Source organism: Falco peregrinus, chromosome 11 (genome assembly GCF_023634155.1).
Source record: "Falco peregrinus isolate bFalPer1 chromosome 11, bFalPer1.pri, whole genome shotgun sequence".
Lineage (NCBI taxonomy): Eukaryota > Metazoa > Chordata > Aves > Falconiformes > Falconidae > Falco > Falco peregrinus.
In genome coordinates this window covers 9,457,834-9,474,218 of record NC_073731.1, presented here as the reverse complement: position 1 = coordinate 9,474,218, position 16,385 = coordinate 9,457,834, and the positions used below count along the sequence as shown (strand labels likewise).

The following is a 16,385-nucleotide window of genomic DNA, read 5'->3' as shown; positions in this document are numbered from 1 at the left end:
TGATCAACTACTGAACAGCCTAGACATGCCTACAACAGCAGGTCCTGAAACGCAGCCAAGGAACACAGCCTTATGACTGGAAGTCATACTTTATTGATCTAACTTACAAATCTGATCCCACGACAGCCAAGAGATCTCTTTTTCTAGAACATAACCTCAGTTTGGCACTTAGTCCTTGAAGTCTGAAAGAACTGCTCGATACTAGTCCAACTTTTATTTGTAGTTTAACCGCAGCCAGCTTTTGGTTGAATTCAACAAGTTATCAATGAAACACAGCTCAAATCAGTTAGGAGTTTGGGGTTTTTTTGTCCTCATTATTAAAGAGTACCACAGGTTAATAGCCACCACTCTAAGGAGAGTTTATCATTAAACTTTATCATTTAAAATAAACTGTTTTCAAGTACTACAATAACCATTAAGAGGCTGTCCTTATATTATGATTCAGCAACTACGTTTATATGAAGCCTTTTAGCAGTATAAACCATCAACGGCAAAAGCTACAGAACAGAAAGACAGATCAAAGCAAGAGAAAGCCAACAACAGGGCTGGAAGAGCAAATTCTGAATCCTACCTACAATTCAGCTTCAACAATTATGATAATAAACTTATATTATCATAATTATAAATTCATATTCTTATAATTCAGATTTGTTTCTAATAGTAGACCTGAAGAAGATTAAAACATGACAATGAAACGATAGCAAAACTGTGTACTGGAATTTCAGTACCACATGGATTTTCTTGGAAACCTCTACCCCAAAACAGTGACCCAGTATGAGACTTAAAGAGCTCAAGGCAAGCACGATAATAATGTTCCATAAAGTCCTATTTTTTTTAATTTACTGAATAAAGCACTGTTCCACTGTTACAACAATACCTACCAGAGAGCACAACCTCAACAAGATCTCCCTCATGGATCTCTTCTGCTGATGTAATTCGTTGCAAAATATTATCTGAGTTCAGGTCATGACGGAAGAGGAGAATTTTGTCATACATGCCAAAGAAACCACACTCTGGGAACTGCAATAGAAAGCAAACTCTGAATTAACACATGCTCTTTGATAATCCTATCCATAAATGTTTTTAATAACAGTTACAGAATTTGAGCATTTTAAATGTTCCATGAAAAAACAGATCTGCCTATTTTTGAGGAACGGAAGCATTTTCTGAACTGAAATGGAGCATAAAAAGGTTAAAAAAAGCACAATAACAACCAAAAACCCACACCAAAACAGAATATATAAAATCTATCAATACCAACTTCCTCATTCCCTCTTACCAACAGTTTTTTTCAAAACCTGAAGAGAAAAAATGTTAAGTGTTTTTGTTTCTTTGGATTTTTAATCTCTCAGACCTGCATAATCAGTCTGGCATCTGAAAGCAAACACAGGTCATTCTAACTCGGATACTACCACCTGTAACCCTTGTTTCACAGACTGGTCAGGCAGGTATTCAGCTCAAGACACTCCAGCAGCACCTGCCACGCTTTTCTGGAGGAGCAAGCCAAGAGAGGCTTCACGTTGTTGTTCTACAACAGTTTAGATCTGCAGATGCAAGAAAAGGAAAACTCGATTCCAACAGGACAGAAGATAATATTGCAAATCCATCTAGGGAACAGATGCATTAAGTAACATGCCATTTTCCCAGACACCTCACTGAAAATAGCTTTCTTATTCTGAATTTTCCCCACTCTTCAAAATATTGGCAAGCATGATTAAAACTTCTTAAAATGAAAAGCTTAAAAGTAAACAGCTCACAGAGAAAGAGTAGGAATAGACCCTCGAGAGGCATGAGTACCAATCAACCAGCTCCTTCAGCCTTTTTGTTTAAACCAGAATTCACTCAAGGTGGGCACGCACACAGGAGTGCTCCACCAAAGAAAACAGGAAGAACGTGGGGAAAAGTATGGAAAAAACACACAACAAGCTTTCAATTCATTAGCTAACAGGCTACAGTTTGGTAATTTAGCTCCTGCACAGCCAATAAATAACAGGGTCTAAATCTGCATAAAGCTTGTGGTGTATCAGTTGTACTTAACTAAGTAGTCAATTGTTTCTACCAAAACAAAGAAATAATGAAGGTATCTATCACACTCATTGTTTTCACGCTCCCTTCCCATTCAGACAGAAGATAATTTCCTCTTTCTGGTAGCAATTTTATCTGAAATATTAAGTTGGCTTTCTCTGGTTTGGTGTGCACACCCTACACACATTTATACTACACATAATACTTAAGAATCCCCATGTTGTGCAAAGCATACTATCTACTTGGACCATCACAAAGACAGGCAGAATTTGTGCCATTTATCCTGTGCAAAAGCAAAAGATGGATGTGACAAAACTATACTGACACCAGTAGGTATTTAATCTGCAGCACCAAGAAACTGATTTGCTGGGCTGGTGCCAAAGCAGCAGACTGTTTCCTCTGTCGTCCAACTCACTCTTAGGTTTCCTACATGAATTTGATACTCTCTTGTACTCTGTACAGTAGCCATTATGGTACAGATACAACAGCAGCATTGTACGTCCCTAAACCAGATTCTTTTTAAACCTTTATACAGTAAAATGCTATTGCTTAAAATCCTGGACATCATCTGGAATTACCTGTAAGAACTGCTCTCAACATATTATAATTCAGTATACTCATACATTGATTCATCTTGATAACTAGCAAATATCCTTTAATACCCTGAAAATTACAGCTTTCCAATTTCCCAAAGATTACTTGTATTAAGAAAGCAAATAAAAAGCTTGATAATTAGTTGTGCTGTCCAAATATGTGTCTCAGTATTTCTGCAAGTACACACAGGACTTGACTTTATATTCAGAACATGCATAGATATAGCACGCTAGTAATTCTTCCAAGGGAACTGGCAGTTCCATGATCCTGCTTTAAGCTCTAACTAAAATTCCACTGTGCCTCAATTACCAAGAAAACAAGCTATAGTTTCATTTCTTTAAGTAAGTGCTGTGAGTTTTATTCCTTGATACTATATAAACTGTTTAGCCAGGTATCACATCTTAATGCTAGTGTCAACAAGAGGAAGCTACTACATCAATGCTATAATCAACTGTATCCTCAGGATAGTTTCCATTTATAGCATATCAACTGCATCATGCTGCTGAAAAACTTAATTCCAAGAAAAGGGAGAGAAAATCAAGATGAATACGATATACATCTGTCTGCAGATAAACATGACACCTTTTATTAATGTTGCTACTAATTTCAGCTGCCAGGAGGGACAACTGAGACGATGCAGAGAATCAGTGTGAACTGTTGCCCCTTGGTATTAAATTCATAGAACCACCTACAAACCACAGATTCCAAGGAACGTCCAGAGCTATTTCACACGTTTAAGTCTCCTTCTTTTGATAAAGATGTCTTTGTTTCTCTTTTTTTTGCATTTTTAGAGATCATAAACCTATCACACAGGTGCCAGAACATCCCTACACATAATCCCCTACCCCAGTAACCAGAGGTCACATAATCATGTAGCAAGAAGCACTTTCTTTAAATGCTACGACGATACGTATTCTGCCTGAGCACCACCCACCCATTCTCATGTACAAATTGTGGATTTATTAAAATATTTTCAACATACAACATCAATTTTGGTGACTAAAAAGCATTAGCAGACATAATAAACAAAGTTACAGCTGAATACTCAAATCCTCTTTGTGACAGCAACAGTAATCATTGAAAATATGAGACATTACATTCCTTAGAAAGCTGCATCAACATTAAGTCCAAAGTTTGTAAATAACAGTATAATGCCTGTAATTAAGATTTGTTTTTCAAATGAATTCCAGATAAAGGCTAGATTAATTTATATGGCATAAAAGCATTGTAAAAAAGCAAACCCACCTATTATTGACTGCTAGAAGTGATGGCATCAGCACTCCTGTTTAGTCCTACATTACTTGACCTTTTAAGCTACATATCGTGAATGCTTATGATACTGCAGTGACATGTTTTACTGTCCTCTCAAAACAAGTATATACAAAAGACAAAAAAAGGCTGGTCACCTGCAAACAGGGGCCGGTCAGAACAACTGCCTGGTCATGCCCCATGCCTGATCAGCACCATCTGTCCTATCTTCTCATTAAATTCCATTTCTGTTTTCCTGGATGATGTGTTCTCATGCTGACCGTATGTGTGTGTATAGGGAGTCCGAGCACCAGCAGCTGGTGCCAGACCACAGGTCAGAGGACCCACACGTCTTGGGTGTCAGCACGAATGAAAAAAAGAGCTTGAACATCCAGGTGCCAGCAACTGGAAAGACCAAGATCCAGTGACTGATACTGGGCAAAGGGTGCCTGAGCCCAGCTGCTGGAGATATCTGCTTTTTGTTGTTGTTAGGGGTTGGGGGGTGGTGGGGGTGGTTTTTTTTGTTTGTTTTTTTTTTATTATTATTATTTTTTGTGTGTGTATTCCCACTAACAGACCTTCACCCCAAACCACCAGAGAAGGGCACAGTATGAGACCATCGGTGCTGTTTGTGTTCTCGTGAGTGCTCTGTGTGCCTGCCTGTGTCAATCTGTGTGTATACACCTACGTGTAGTACACCTGTAACCGAGTGCCTGTGCCTACCGGAATAGGTGGCCAGTCTTGCTACTGGTTGCACCTGGGGCATGGAGCTGCAGCAGCCTCGCCCCTGCCAGGAGCCTGTCCGATTCAACCATATCTAACAAAACTTTTCAGGCTTGATGAACAAGTCCTTGCACACAACCCCCGCCAAGATTCCCCCGTTATAAAAGAACAGACCCTAACACAACGCCTGACCCCTCCTTTCCACCCGCTTCAGCTCAGATTCCTCCCCTCTGCCCCCAGCACAGCCCTGTGCGCCCAAGCAATGGAAGCGCTGGCTGGCCGCCCTCTGCGTGGCGGGCCCTGATGAGCTGCAGGTGGCCCGCCAGGGCCCATGTCTGAGGCACTGGGCCAGGCTTCCATGGGGGGAGCTATGCAAGCGGCTTGGCTCCTTGCAGACGTGCAGCACCCTGCTCTCTCTTCCGCTCCCCAGCACATTCGGGAATACAGCATTCTTTGCTTGCACCTTAGCCAGAAGGCTATGTGCAGACTGCTGGCCAAGAATAACCTCATCGATCAACAAGGTTTTTATTTCAAGTGCTATCTTTTAGCAGAATTTTTACGCAAAGCTTAAACTATGTTCAAGTTGTATGCTACCAAATTTTTCTCTCTTGCACTGCAGTGAAGTATAGCTTTTATAGCCCTTCAGTTACATGAAGTTGTTAAAGAAGTACTACCCAGTTCCTTTGAAGTGTTAAGAGCTCATAATGTAAACTTGAAAACAAAACTCAAGGCAGAATTTTTTAAAGCCTGTTTTATCTTATGGGATTACACAGCTATTACTTTCCTGCATAAAAGCCCAAAGTATCGCACAGTGACTCAGAATATATAAACTGTTAATCCCAATGTTACTATGTTTCCTAAAAGCAAAAGGGAGACTGCTCCCAGCGTTAACAGTTCCAAAAGAGCATCTAACTACAGGAAATCACTTGCAGGAAATCGACATATGCAATAGACTATGCCAAAATTAAATCTCTGGTACACCAATATCATCAACTTACATAAAGAATGTATGCAGTCCTTTGTACTTGTGTGGTACTAGCACAAGTTAACAGTAATAGTGCACTACTAGAGTTACACTGAGGAAAACCAATTGGTGTTATCTAGAATGCTTTACTGTATTACAGTATGTCTAGTTTCAACTGATAATGCATTACATCGTTCTTTTTACCCCAAAGAACTCAATATACAGCAGCCAGTACTGCTGGAGCGAAACACAACTGAAGCTTCTTTCTATCTTGGCAGTAACTGAAAAATCCCTCTACTTCAAGTTCCAGGACTTACTTTACAAAGTTCTGGACCAGTCGCCAAAAATTCACACTAGGGAAAAGCGTAGGCGGATATTGTTTCAAGGTCCAATATCTCATGACCCATCATAACTCAAAACAAATGCTTCAACCCACTGAAAGTTAATTCCAAAGTCTAATGGTGCAAAACACCCATTACCTTGGAAAGTCTCTTTGTTCACTGAAATCACTCCAATCTATTATCCTGCATCCCTACCCAGCTCTTCACTCCCACTCTTTAGAATCGCGTGCCAAATTCACATTATCACACAGACAATTAGCTTCAAACGTGTTGCATGAGTTCTTTCCCGCACCAGATGCCTCAGTACAGACATACTTGGACTACTGCTTGGCTAGGTTTTCCAGCATACAAACCTATTACCATGCTGGAAACGTTAATCTGGCCCGCATATACGAGCTCCGTGCCGCCAGAACTCCCCAGCTCCCATCTTCTCACAGGCGTGTTTGCTTCTCATGCCTCAACTCTCTATTACTCTGCTGCCTTATTTAGCTCATACAAAGAAAGCAGATGACAGGTCAAGAAGGCAGACCAACAAGGGGGAAAAATGTTTTGAGCACAGCTGATGAATACAAAACATGATTCGCATTCATTTGAGAGCCATTCAAAAACAAGCACCTAAAACTACTATAAGCTTAACCTGGAGAAAAACCAGGAAGGAAGGCTGTAGTACTGCTACCTTTTTTACTACACCAAATTAAGTTGTTACTGCAAGAGTTGTAAAGATCCATTTGTAATATGGATGGATTGTAATAAGATCCTTGTAATATGATCCTTTTACTCCTCAATATTTTAATAGTGAAACATCTGTTAACACTTGAGAAATCATATTAAGCTTCAAGTCAACACCTCTGCCACAGTTTGGTTAGACAGCCATTACCATGACAGTGTCCAAACCTTTGGAAGACAGCTCATATTCTTTCCACATGTTTTGGTTTTTTCACAACATGACAATTTAAAGTATTTTAAAATAAACACTTTTTTCCGCTACAGCAGCCCTTGCTGAAGAGCTAGCTATCCAAACTACTTTAATTCAGCCCCATTAAAATTTGAGTTCTTAGGCATACAAATAATACAGGTATACAGCTGTCACCTGGTTAGAAAATTCTACAGATACATTTACATGTTCTTCATGGCAGCCTTTCCCCCTGCCCCGTCCCCAGTTATCAAAGCAAAATGTTTAGAACGCATCTCCTCATCTCCCTCTCTCCCCCTCCCACCCTAGCCTACTTAACCTTCAAAGGCAACTGGCTAGTTTTCCAAACAATCCAAGGACTTCAGTCATATTCCAATTAATGAGAATGAAATCTGACCTAGTCTAATTAAAGCAATAGGCACAACTACCAAAAAAGTGCATACACACTGACAGGATCACATTTAATTATTGACCAGGTCAAGTTATTGACCAGGGAATATAACATACCAGGACTATATTCATAAAAATGATAAAAGTATGAAACTACAGACACAGTGGAAAGATTCACAAGCAAGCGTAACATGCAAAATTTAACTCCTTTTAAACACAGCTATACTTCCAGTGATTGTGTTCTCAACAAATTACACAGTTCAGAGCCTTGAAGAAACAAATACAAGTATCTGCGTAAATGGCTATTGACAGATTAAAGCCTGAATTCAGGCAAGTCAAAACAGCATAATGTGACTGGAAACAATTGGGGAATTATAAAGTGTAAGTACTGTTGGGAGAGCAGACAATATTTAAGGTAAATAATGACACCTTAAGGGATCTGCCTATAGTGAGAAAGATGACCAAAAATCCCAACATAGAAAAAAATAGCCAAAAAGATGAAAGAACAAAGAAGCACAAAGCAAGCCAGTAATCAAGTAGAAATTTGATTATAAACCACCATGAATTTGTCGTTGAGAGACAATTACACATGCAGTTGAAAGAGTGATCATGTTAGAATAAAGAAAAATGAAGACAACAAAAATATTATTGCTAGCAAAAGCAAAGACACCAAACACGCATGAGTTACAGGAATCAAGATGAAAGCAACAGGTGCTAGATGAGGTTTTCAAGCCTATACATAAGCAAGACAATTTTGAGACTACTTTGAAGAAAGAAATTGAAAAACAACATACTACATATGGAAAAGTTCACCAATAGCAGAATTGTAAACACCGTTGGTGAAGAAGGCTTAACAGCAAACCCAAAACAGGCAGGCCACGGAAGGAAAGACTGCGTTTGGAGGTGAGCTAAGTAAGACACAAGACAGACAAAAAAATACTGGGCTGGATCAAGTTGATAAGAAAAAGATAATTAGAGAGGAAGCAAGTGCAGCAAACATGAATGAAACACTAGAAATATACAAGGGCAGAGAAAGAATAGGAAGAAAGCGAGAAAGTAAGTTTGGTTTAGCACTTTTTTTTTTGTAATTTAAGACATATGAGAGCACCATGTTATGAAAATACAGAAGAAAAATCTGAGACAAGCTTATTCATCAGTAAGACATAAGAAACAGCCCTTTCACTTTGCTAAGTGGTGACCATTTGGGTGGGTTCAGTGAAGCAGAAAAAGAAAACCTAGTTTAGAAAATTAAGAAACATATTGTATGGGCAACGGTTAGAAAGGATCACAAGAATTTCAGGCAAACATCTTCAGGTAGGAGAGCAACTAGCCTACTTCAAAATGCAAAGCCATTGGAGGAAAAGTATGTAAAGGAGGAGTGCTGAGTATGACCGAAAATCGAAAGGATGAAGGACAGGTTTGTAGATAAAAAAGGTAGATAAGGGAAGTTTCAGATTCATGAAAGTGAAGATTTGGAAGTTTAAGAAAAAAGGTACAATAAATCTTGCAGGTACTGATACTACTATACAGGTAATAGCACAGAACAAACAAATGTTCCTCATTTACAGATATTAGTTTAACTGGAACAAAATACATAAGCTAGAATAAAGCATTTATAGCACGCTGTCCTACATAATTCTCAGTTTGCAGGCAGTGGAGCATCACTGTAAGCGAGTTTCTAGTTTTAAGCTGTTTAAGCCCAATGTTCTGCTGCATGTCCTCTCATGTGAGGAACAAAGAAATGGTATTTAAACACAGAAGAGGATTAAGAACTTGCCTCTGTAATATCTGATCATTGTGCAAGGACACACACTGTCCACCCGCAATTTATGCTACACATTTTTCTGCTTCTAAACACACTCCCTCTACTCCAGCAGTCATATCTGTTCGTGCTTTGGTTCCTCTTCAGACTCCCCCTGAGAACCCTGAGAACTGAGTGCTTTAACGTACAGCAGTCTAGATAAGGAGTGAACAGAGAAGATGGACTGAGACTATAACCGAGCATCTTTTGAAGCATCCCTATGAAGTCTAAGGTTTGGTTTTTCTGAGGACTTCTATTAAATGTTCCAATACACAATCTCTCTAACATAGCACTCCCTGAATTTAACTTGGAACTTGAAAAAAGTTTTTGCTCCTCTCCTGATATTTAGAACATTTCTAACAGAGCTAAGAGGCACGTAAAATATTTGCATTACTTATCTCGTTCTCCTAGCAGACATATGCCTCTTTAGTTTCAGTTCTGTTGATGCTACTTTTAACTACCCTTCTGCAAAACCTGTACAAGCTAAACCTGAAGCAGGAAGCACAGCTGACCATCAACAATCCAGCAAGACTAGCAATACAGAAAGCACTAAGAAAAACACGTTAGGTAAACACAGTGCTTATTTCCTAACTAAACTGCTTTTGCAGGACTATTTTCCCCCCAGTTGATTAATTTCCCCTGAAAGAAATAAAGATAATGCATAAAGCTATTTTTCTGAAAACTTCTGAGGATGCTATAATTACTTCCACAAAGGTTAAACTCCAGCCTTCTCAGAGATCTGCTGTTAATTCCCAATCAACATTTTTGATACTTTAATCGCAGCCTCAGATAGTTAGGAAGGAAACTTCCATTTAATTCTGCTCGTAAAGAGATAACGCTTAGATAAGAAGAAAAGCTACAAATTATTCCAAGTAAAAAAAGCTATTTCTTCTATTTAATTAAAAAAATCCAACAGTAAACAGATACTGCTAACTACAGAACTATCACAAGAACAACCTATACGGTAACCTTGAAGCTGAGAGCCATGAACTGGTCAAGAAAGCCTGTTTACACTGTTTTGTGGATTACCAGAGGAAAGGGAATCTTTAACACTGTTGAATCTCAACAGCACATGTAGTATCTTCAAAGCTTTCAACTGGAAAAAACAAGCAACTATACGCGTGACAATACACAGAAGAACACAGTTTACAATTTTTACATAAATACAAAATTATCTCTACAGCAATACTAGAATATTTAATATGTCTGCAACAGTCACCAGATCTAAGAGAAAAAAAAGTCAAGGCAGGATGTATTGCTGTCAAACAGAGGGTAGAGGGAGGATATTGCCACTTGTGCACTGGCTGCAAAACTACTTGTGAAAGATGAATCCATCACACAAGGTCGTCTCCTGATCAGTTTGCTGCCTGCAAACACGTTATCACTAAGCAGTCATCTACTCGTAGCATCAGCTGCAGCAGAGCATACACTGAATCAAAGCCAGACAAAAGAGGAAAACTGATCGTGAAATCCCCCTCAGTTTTGCAATAGATTAGGTTCAGCATATAAGAAGTTCCTTGAGCTAAACTTTTAGCTGAGCCTGCCAAAAGAACAAAAAGGCAAAACAAAAATAAGCGTGAATGTATTTGTTTTCATCTTTAAGAGAGCAGGCAGGAAACATGCAGATGCAAAGAGAAGAAGTTGATACAGAAAGAAAAAAGCAGCTCTTAAAATGGCTGCGATGAAGTGCACCTAACATGCATGGTACCAATAAAAAAAAAAAAAAAGTTGACCCTAATAACTTGTCTCCTCAGAAAGGAACTAAGTATGCTGAATTTTGGTAGCCCCTAAAGTTATTATGGAATCAGTTTGGTTGACAACTAGTATGTAAAAATACGTAAGATGCAGTAAGTTACCAGACGGGGAAAATATACACTATATATAATACAAATAAAAAAGATACACTAGCATATGCACATGAGAGTTCATACAATGTCTGCATTTACATTCTTTCAAGCTACTAAGTGAAAAAGAATCATCTAATGAAACTAATCAACCATAAACAACAATCACAACAATTCAAAACATTTCCCTAAAAAATAATCTACCTTCAGCTCCCTCCCTCGAGGAAGGAGAACAATTATTTCTTAATTATTTTATGAAACAATATTAACTATTACTTAACTACTTTTCAGGTTGCTTAGTAGGATATAACCTAAACAAAATAACACTTGGATGCAAAAACAGCAAGATCAATGTTATTTCCTTCCTAGAGAGTCAGAACTTGCAACAGCTTAACCAAGACACATTTGAAAAGTACGCTAAGATTTTTACATTTCTTGGTCAACCCCCTCTTAGCAGAAATTACACTGATAATAATCAGCTTATAAAAGAGAAAGGCACGTATTCCTTATGTGGAAAAACAACACTAGGACAGTATTAGCTGTTTGGCGGGGGGTTTAATTATTAACTGGAAACAAAAAGAAAATATCATGCAAGTCTGCAGGGCCACAGTGTGTTTCTGTAACCACAACTGGTCCTTTCATTACAGCTGGCTATACGATTCCAAGAATACCCCTTAACAGTAGTAAGCTTAAACTAGTAAAAACCTAAGGTGTCAGTGACAATCACTGAAAGTAGAAAACATATTCTCCATATTGTTTAAAACTAATTCTTGCAGAGAAAATTTACCACTACATCATCTTTTACTAGATTTCACAAGCAAGCGCAACAAGATGATTTGAAATTAACAGCTTCTGTCTTGGGAGTTAGCAAAATTCCTTTGTGCATAACTAATACACACACACACATATATATATATGTGCAATTTAGATATATATACACACACACACACACACAAATACCTAACATGGATCTTTGTCCCTGTACCAAACTTCTTGGCATATTCCAAGTCAGATGCTGTTATTACTAAGCAGACTGTTACAAAACAACCGTCACCATCAGCAGAACACGGTAGCATTGTACTATACCTTCTGGTAAACTATAGAGCACACGAGGTCTTTAACAGCAGAGAGGGACAGGTCCTGAGCTTCAATGGTGACAGTCTCTCGAGTGAGACCAATTTGCAGAAGGAAGGAGACCCCATGCATAGAGCCCCGGGAGTTGGTGAGGCTCTGGGTACTGAAACTGCCATTGGAGAGTCGACTGGAGAGCCCCGACTGGGGACTAGAAGACAAAGTTGGGGTTTGTGGTGCAGCAGCATGACACGTAGGTGGGGAAAACTTCTGTAAGGATGGGGGAGAAGAGTTGTTTGCTGACATCTGACTTGCTTTACTTTGTCAAGATCTCCCTAGTAGTCAAATTCTAAGAAAAATATCTCGTCAGTTCTTGGTTTGAAATGAAAACAAGGATAATGTAACTTTCCCTTTCTCAGTTCAGTAAAACACCCCTGACTAGTAAAACTTAATTTTCCCTTTCATTCTGTGCAAGCCAAAGAGCAAATAACTTCAGCTGTAAGTTACATTAAATAAAGGTTCTCCTTCTGCAGTTACAATCAGCTGAGCAAAAGCAGATTGCCTGTCCTTTAGCACCACGTCCAGACAACAGACGCTTACATAAAGGCCTCACAGAAATACACCAGCTCTGCTGTTTTATACTTGTCCTTCATTTTTATGTACTAAAAAAAAAGCTGGAAACACAGATTGAAATAAACGTTGGTAACTCATTAAAAGTATCTTCGTTCACTTAATTCCACAGATCATATCTTAAATGCAGACTCATCTTTGTGTAGACAGACTTGTAGAATGAAAAAAAACGAGTATCCTTGAGCAACAACAGAAGTCCACGTATGTGATGAATCTATTCCTCCTTCAGAAAGTCTTCTCTGAATTCACAGGACACTATTAATTTGGAGATCTGTGAAGGTATCTGATTTCATTTTTATAAAATATTTTAGCTCATGAAATGCAGGAGCAGAATGTCTGAAGACACAATCACATTAAATGTAATCTCTGACTTCATCCAGATAATCTCCAGCATTTTGAAATGTTGTACTCTGCCTGTAGGAGAAAAGATAAAGTTGTTATTTCACATGAAATGCACAAAATTGCATAGCAATGTCACAACCACTCTACTTTTGAGGCAGCAGGATCACCAGTTCCTTGAAATAAGTTGTTAGTAAGATTTTGTACTTATAACTGGAAGTTAACGGTTTTCGCACTGTATGATACACAAGACAAAATCAGACCTAATACTGCCCAATACATTACCACATCTGTTAATTAACAGTAATTTAGCAGAGCAAAGCACTTAACTGTTAAAAGAAAAAAAAAATGTTGGGGAGGGGAGTAGACCACAGCTCTGCTCTGTAGGTGTATACTGAGAAGCTGGTGGGCAGGGAAGGAAATTTATCAAACACATTGAAATGTCAAAAAAACCCATAATGTCAAAATTCAAAAAAAGCCTCTATGTAACACATACTCAGGGTATCATTTTAATACTTTTATTCAAGACAACTGAAGAACATTTACACAGACTAACTCATCCCATTGAGCACTGGTTCCTTTGGCGGGGGGGGAGGGGGGGGTGAAGGGAATCATTTAATGCTCACATGTCTGATTAAAAAAGCGAGTATGCCACAACCTTTGAAAATAAATCATTTCATGAGCACAGGCTCAACAACACTTGTTACAAGGTGGTGTGCCACCTGATTCTATATTTCAAGCATTTCATGAGCAACTGAAATGCTCATAAACAATCATTTTTAGATTCCTCATGCAACTTCTGCCACAGAAGAATTTACACCTGAACACAAGAGTGGTTCAAGAACATAGATACTACGTATTACTAATAGTTTTTAAAGGAGGATAGAACTACACAGGGCACAAAAATCAGTAAGCTCACCTCTTCCTTCCTTCCCTTACAAACAGAAACAAAATCTCAGAACAGGTATTACTAAGATCACATGAAATTTCAGAAGAGAGATGCCACAGTTTATCACACACAATATAAACCGTCCTTAATAGAAATAATGCTGATAAGTGGTAAAACAGTCCATTTAATAGATTACGCGCCTCTGGTATTTACCAGCGGGGTAATTTAAAACCCCACTGCCACCCCATTCTAAAAGGCAGATAAAGAAAGAGAGGTACACAAACTGCAGTACTGCAAGGAAGATAAGGTCTTGGTTCTGCGATAAAAATTCCTAACAGGGGCTCCAGAAGACAGATCTGACACCTTCTAGATTTTCAGCACAGGTATCTACAAACTGTTGTCTTCAAATACTCAAGAGTTGCTGGGCACTTACCAACAATACCTGAAAAGACAAGTTCTGCCTTAAAGAGCACACTAAATGTGATACAGAGGAAGGCCATAAATATGAAGAGTAAGTATAGCAACATTTAAGTACCCCTCTCAAGAAAGCAACCTCACAGTGCCTTCAACTCTGCTGGAAGATGACTTCTTTTTGTTTTCTGCATACTGATTTTCTATCCCTCACCTCTCACAGATACCAGAGATAGCAAATACAAGCCTCAGGGGTGGATCTGAATTAAAGGCAATAATGCCTAACCAACATGATAGAAAATGCAAGCACCATATGATGTGAAAGAATTAACGGGTCTACTAAGCAAGTTCAGACAGTGAAAACACACTGCAAAAGCTCACCTACAGCTGCCTAATTAGAACGGAAATTGTATTTACCAAGACTACGATGCGTTTGCATTTTTCATACCAAGTGTCTTTGCATACAAGCCTTTAACGGAGTTAATTTTTGGTACTTGGTAGGAAAGCATGGATCTTTCTGAGAAAGTAAAACCCTTGAAAGTGCTTAAATTGTAGTTAGGATAAACGGATTCTGAACATCAAATCAGTGCATACCGAAACGTATGTTCAGTCCTACGATTCTATGCTTATATATATATTACAAAATCCCCCAGAGCTGCCGAAGCAGAGAGGCGAAGGGCCGTGGAGGACGCCGGCTGCCCCAGCCCCGCATCCCGCCCCGCCCCTTCCCCCCGGGGCTGCCCCCTAGCCCGGCCGCTCCCCGGCGGCCTCCCCAGCACCCGGCACCGGCTGTGCCCTCCCTCCCCCGCAGGCACGACACGGCCCCGGCCCCGCTCCAAGCGGCCCCTCCCCCGCCGCGGGCCCCGGGCGCTTCCCGCCGGGAGGGACCGAAGCCACAGCCCGGGGCCGCCCGCAGGTGCCGGGGGGGCGGGCGGGCGGCTCCCCGCCACCGCGGGCCGGGGCGGGCCGCGTCCTGCCTGCCGCGGGTCACGCAGCCCCGGCCGGGCGGGCGCCGGCAGCCGCCCGGCGCGTCCTGTCGCGCCCCCCCCAGGTTTAAAGCCCCGCCGGGCGGCCCGCCCCTGCCGGCAGGCTCCCCGCCGCGCCGCTCCCCGGAGATGATGTGGCCGCGGCCCGGCACCCCCCACCCGGGGCACCCCCCCCGCCAAAGCGGAGATGCCGCTGTCGACGGCCCTTCACCCCCGCTCCCCCACCCGCAGCCCCCCGGGGCAGGGCTTCTGGCCGGGGCCGCCGACGGCGACGTCGCCGCTCCGGCCGCGGCAGGAACTTTCCAAGCCCGCCCCCGCCCTTCCCCGGCGCGGCGGAGCCCGGGCCACCGCCCCCCCTCCCCTCCCCTCCCCTCGGCGGGTCCCGGCCCCGGCCCCGCGCCCCCCGCCCTCACCTGCGGCCCCGCCAGACGCCGGCTGTCCCGGGCCGCAGCTGCCCCGCGCGCATCGCACCCGCCGCGCAGCCCGCGGCGCCCCGCACACCCCCAGAGCCGCCCGGGACGGGCTGCGGCCGGCGCGGGGGCTGCCGGGAGCTGCAGTCCCACGGCCGCGCTCCGGCCCGCGGCGCCGCGCTCGAGCGAACTACGCGCCCCGGCGTGCCCCGCGCGGGCGGCGCTCCGCGGCGCGTGCGCGGGCGGGCCCCCGCAGAGTTTCCGTTAGTTTTCTTGCCTGTGGCGCTGATGCCCCGGACCGCTAACGGGGCGGCGGGGCGCGGCGCCTGCGGACGCTGTGCCGCTCCGTTTTGCCGCCGCCGCCGGCCCGGCCGCAAGTTGTGCCCCCGTCAGCTGGTGCCCGCCTGCCGCTGTGGCAGCGCCGGCCTCGCCTTGCGCCGGCTCCTCCGCCCCCCCGCCTGAGGGAGCGCCCCGGGCCTGCCCGCCCCGCCGCGGCCCTGCCCGCCGCCGGCGCCGCGCTCCGTTCACCTTGGCGGGGCGTGGGCGGCGCGGCCCCGCGGGGTGAGGAGGGGGGGATCTCCCCCGGGCCTGGGACGGGGCCCTTCATCTCTGCACAGGAAATACTTGACCTAGTGTGTCACAGGATCACGCTGGTCTCCTCCGTGGCCGCCCCGACCCGGTAGCTGGAAAGGGCTCCGTGCGAGCAGCGTGCCTGCCGCCCCCCCCCCCCGCTCCCCGCGGTAGCCCCAGCAGCGGGCGAGCTGGCCGCCTGCCGCAGAAGCTCTCCGGGCCCTTTCGGACATGAC

General features: G+C 42.7%; 1 protein-coding gene across 1 annotated transcript in view; it reads right to left on the bottom strand.

The window, feature by feature from the left end:
• PRKD3 (protein kinase D3) overlaps positions 1 to 15,734 on the bottom strand; it is a 45,774-nt gene extending 30,040 nt beyond the window's left edge. Inside the window, exons 1-3 of the mRNA XM_055816462.1 lie at positions 15,583 to 15,734; positions 11,930 to 12,958; positions 882 to 1,020 (exon numbers count right to left, since the gene is read on the bottom strand). Coding sequence (XP_055672437.1) covers positions 882 to 1,020; positions 11,930 to 12,220 — 430 coding nt within the window. The 5' untranslated portion in view covers positions 12,221 to 12,958; positions 15,583 to 15,734. The remainder of the gene's footprint in view (positions 1 to 881; positions 1,021 to 11,929; positions 12,959 to 15,582) is intronic.
• Positions 15,735 to 16,385: the final 651 nt, after the last annotated feature.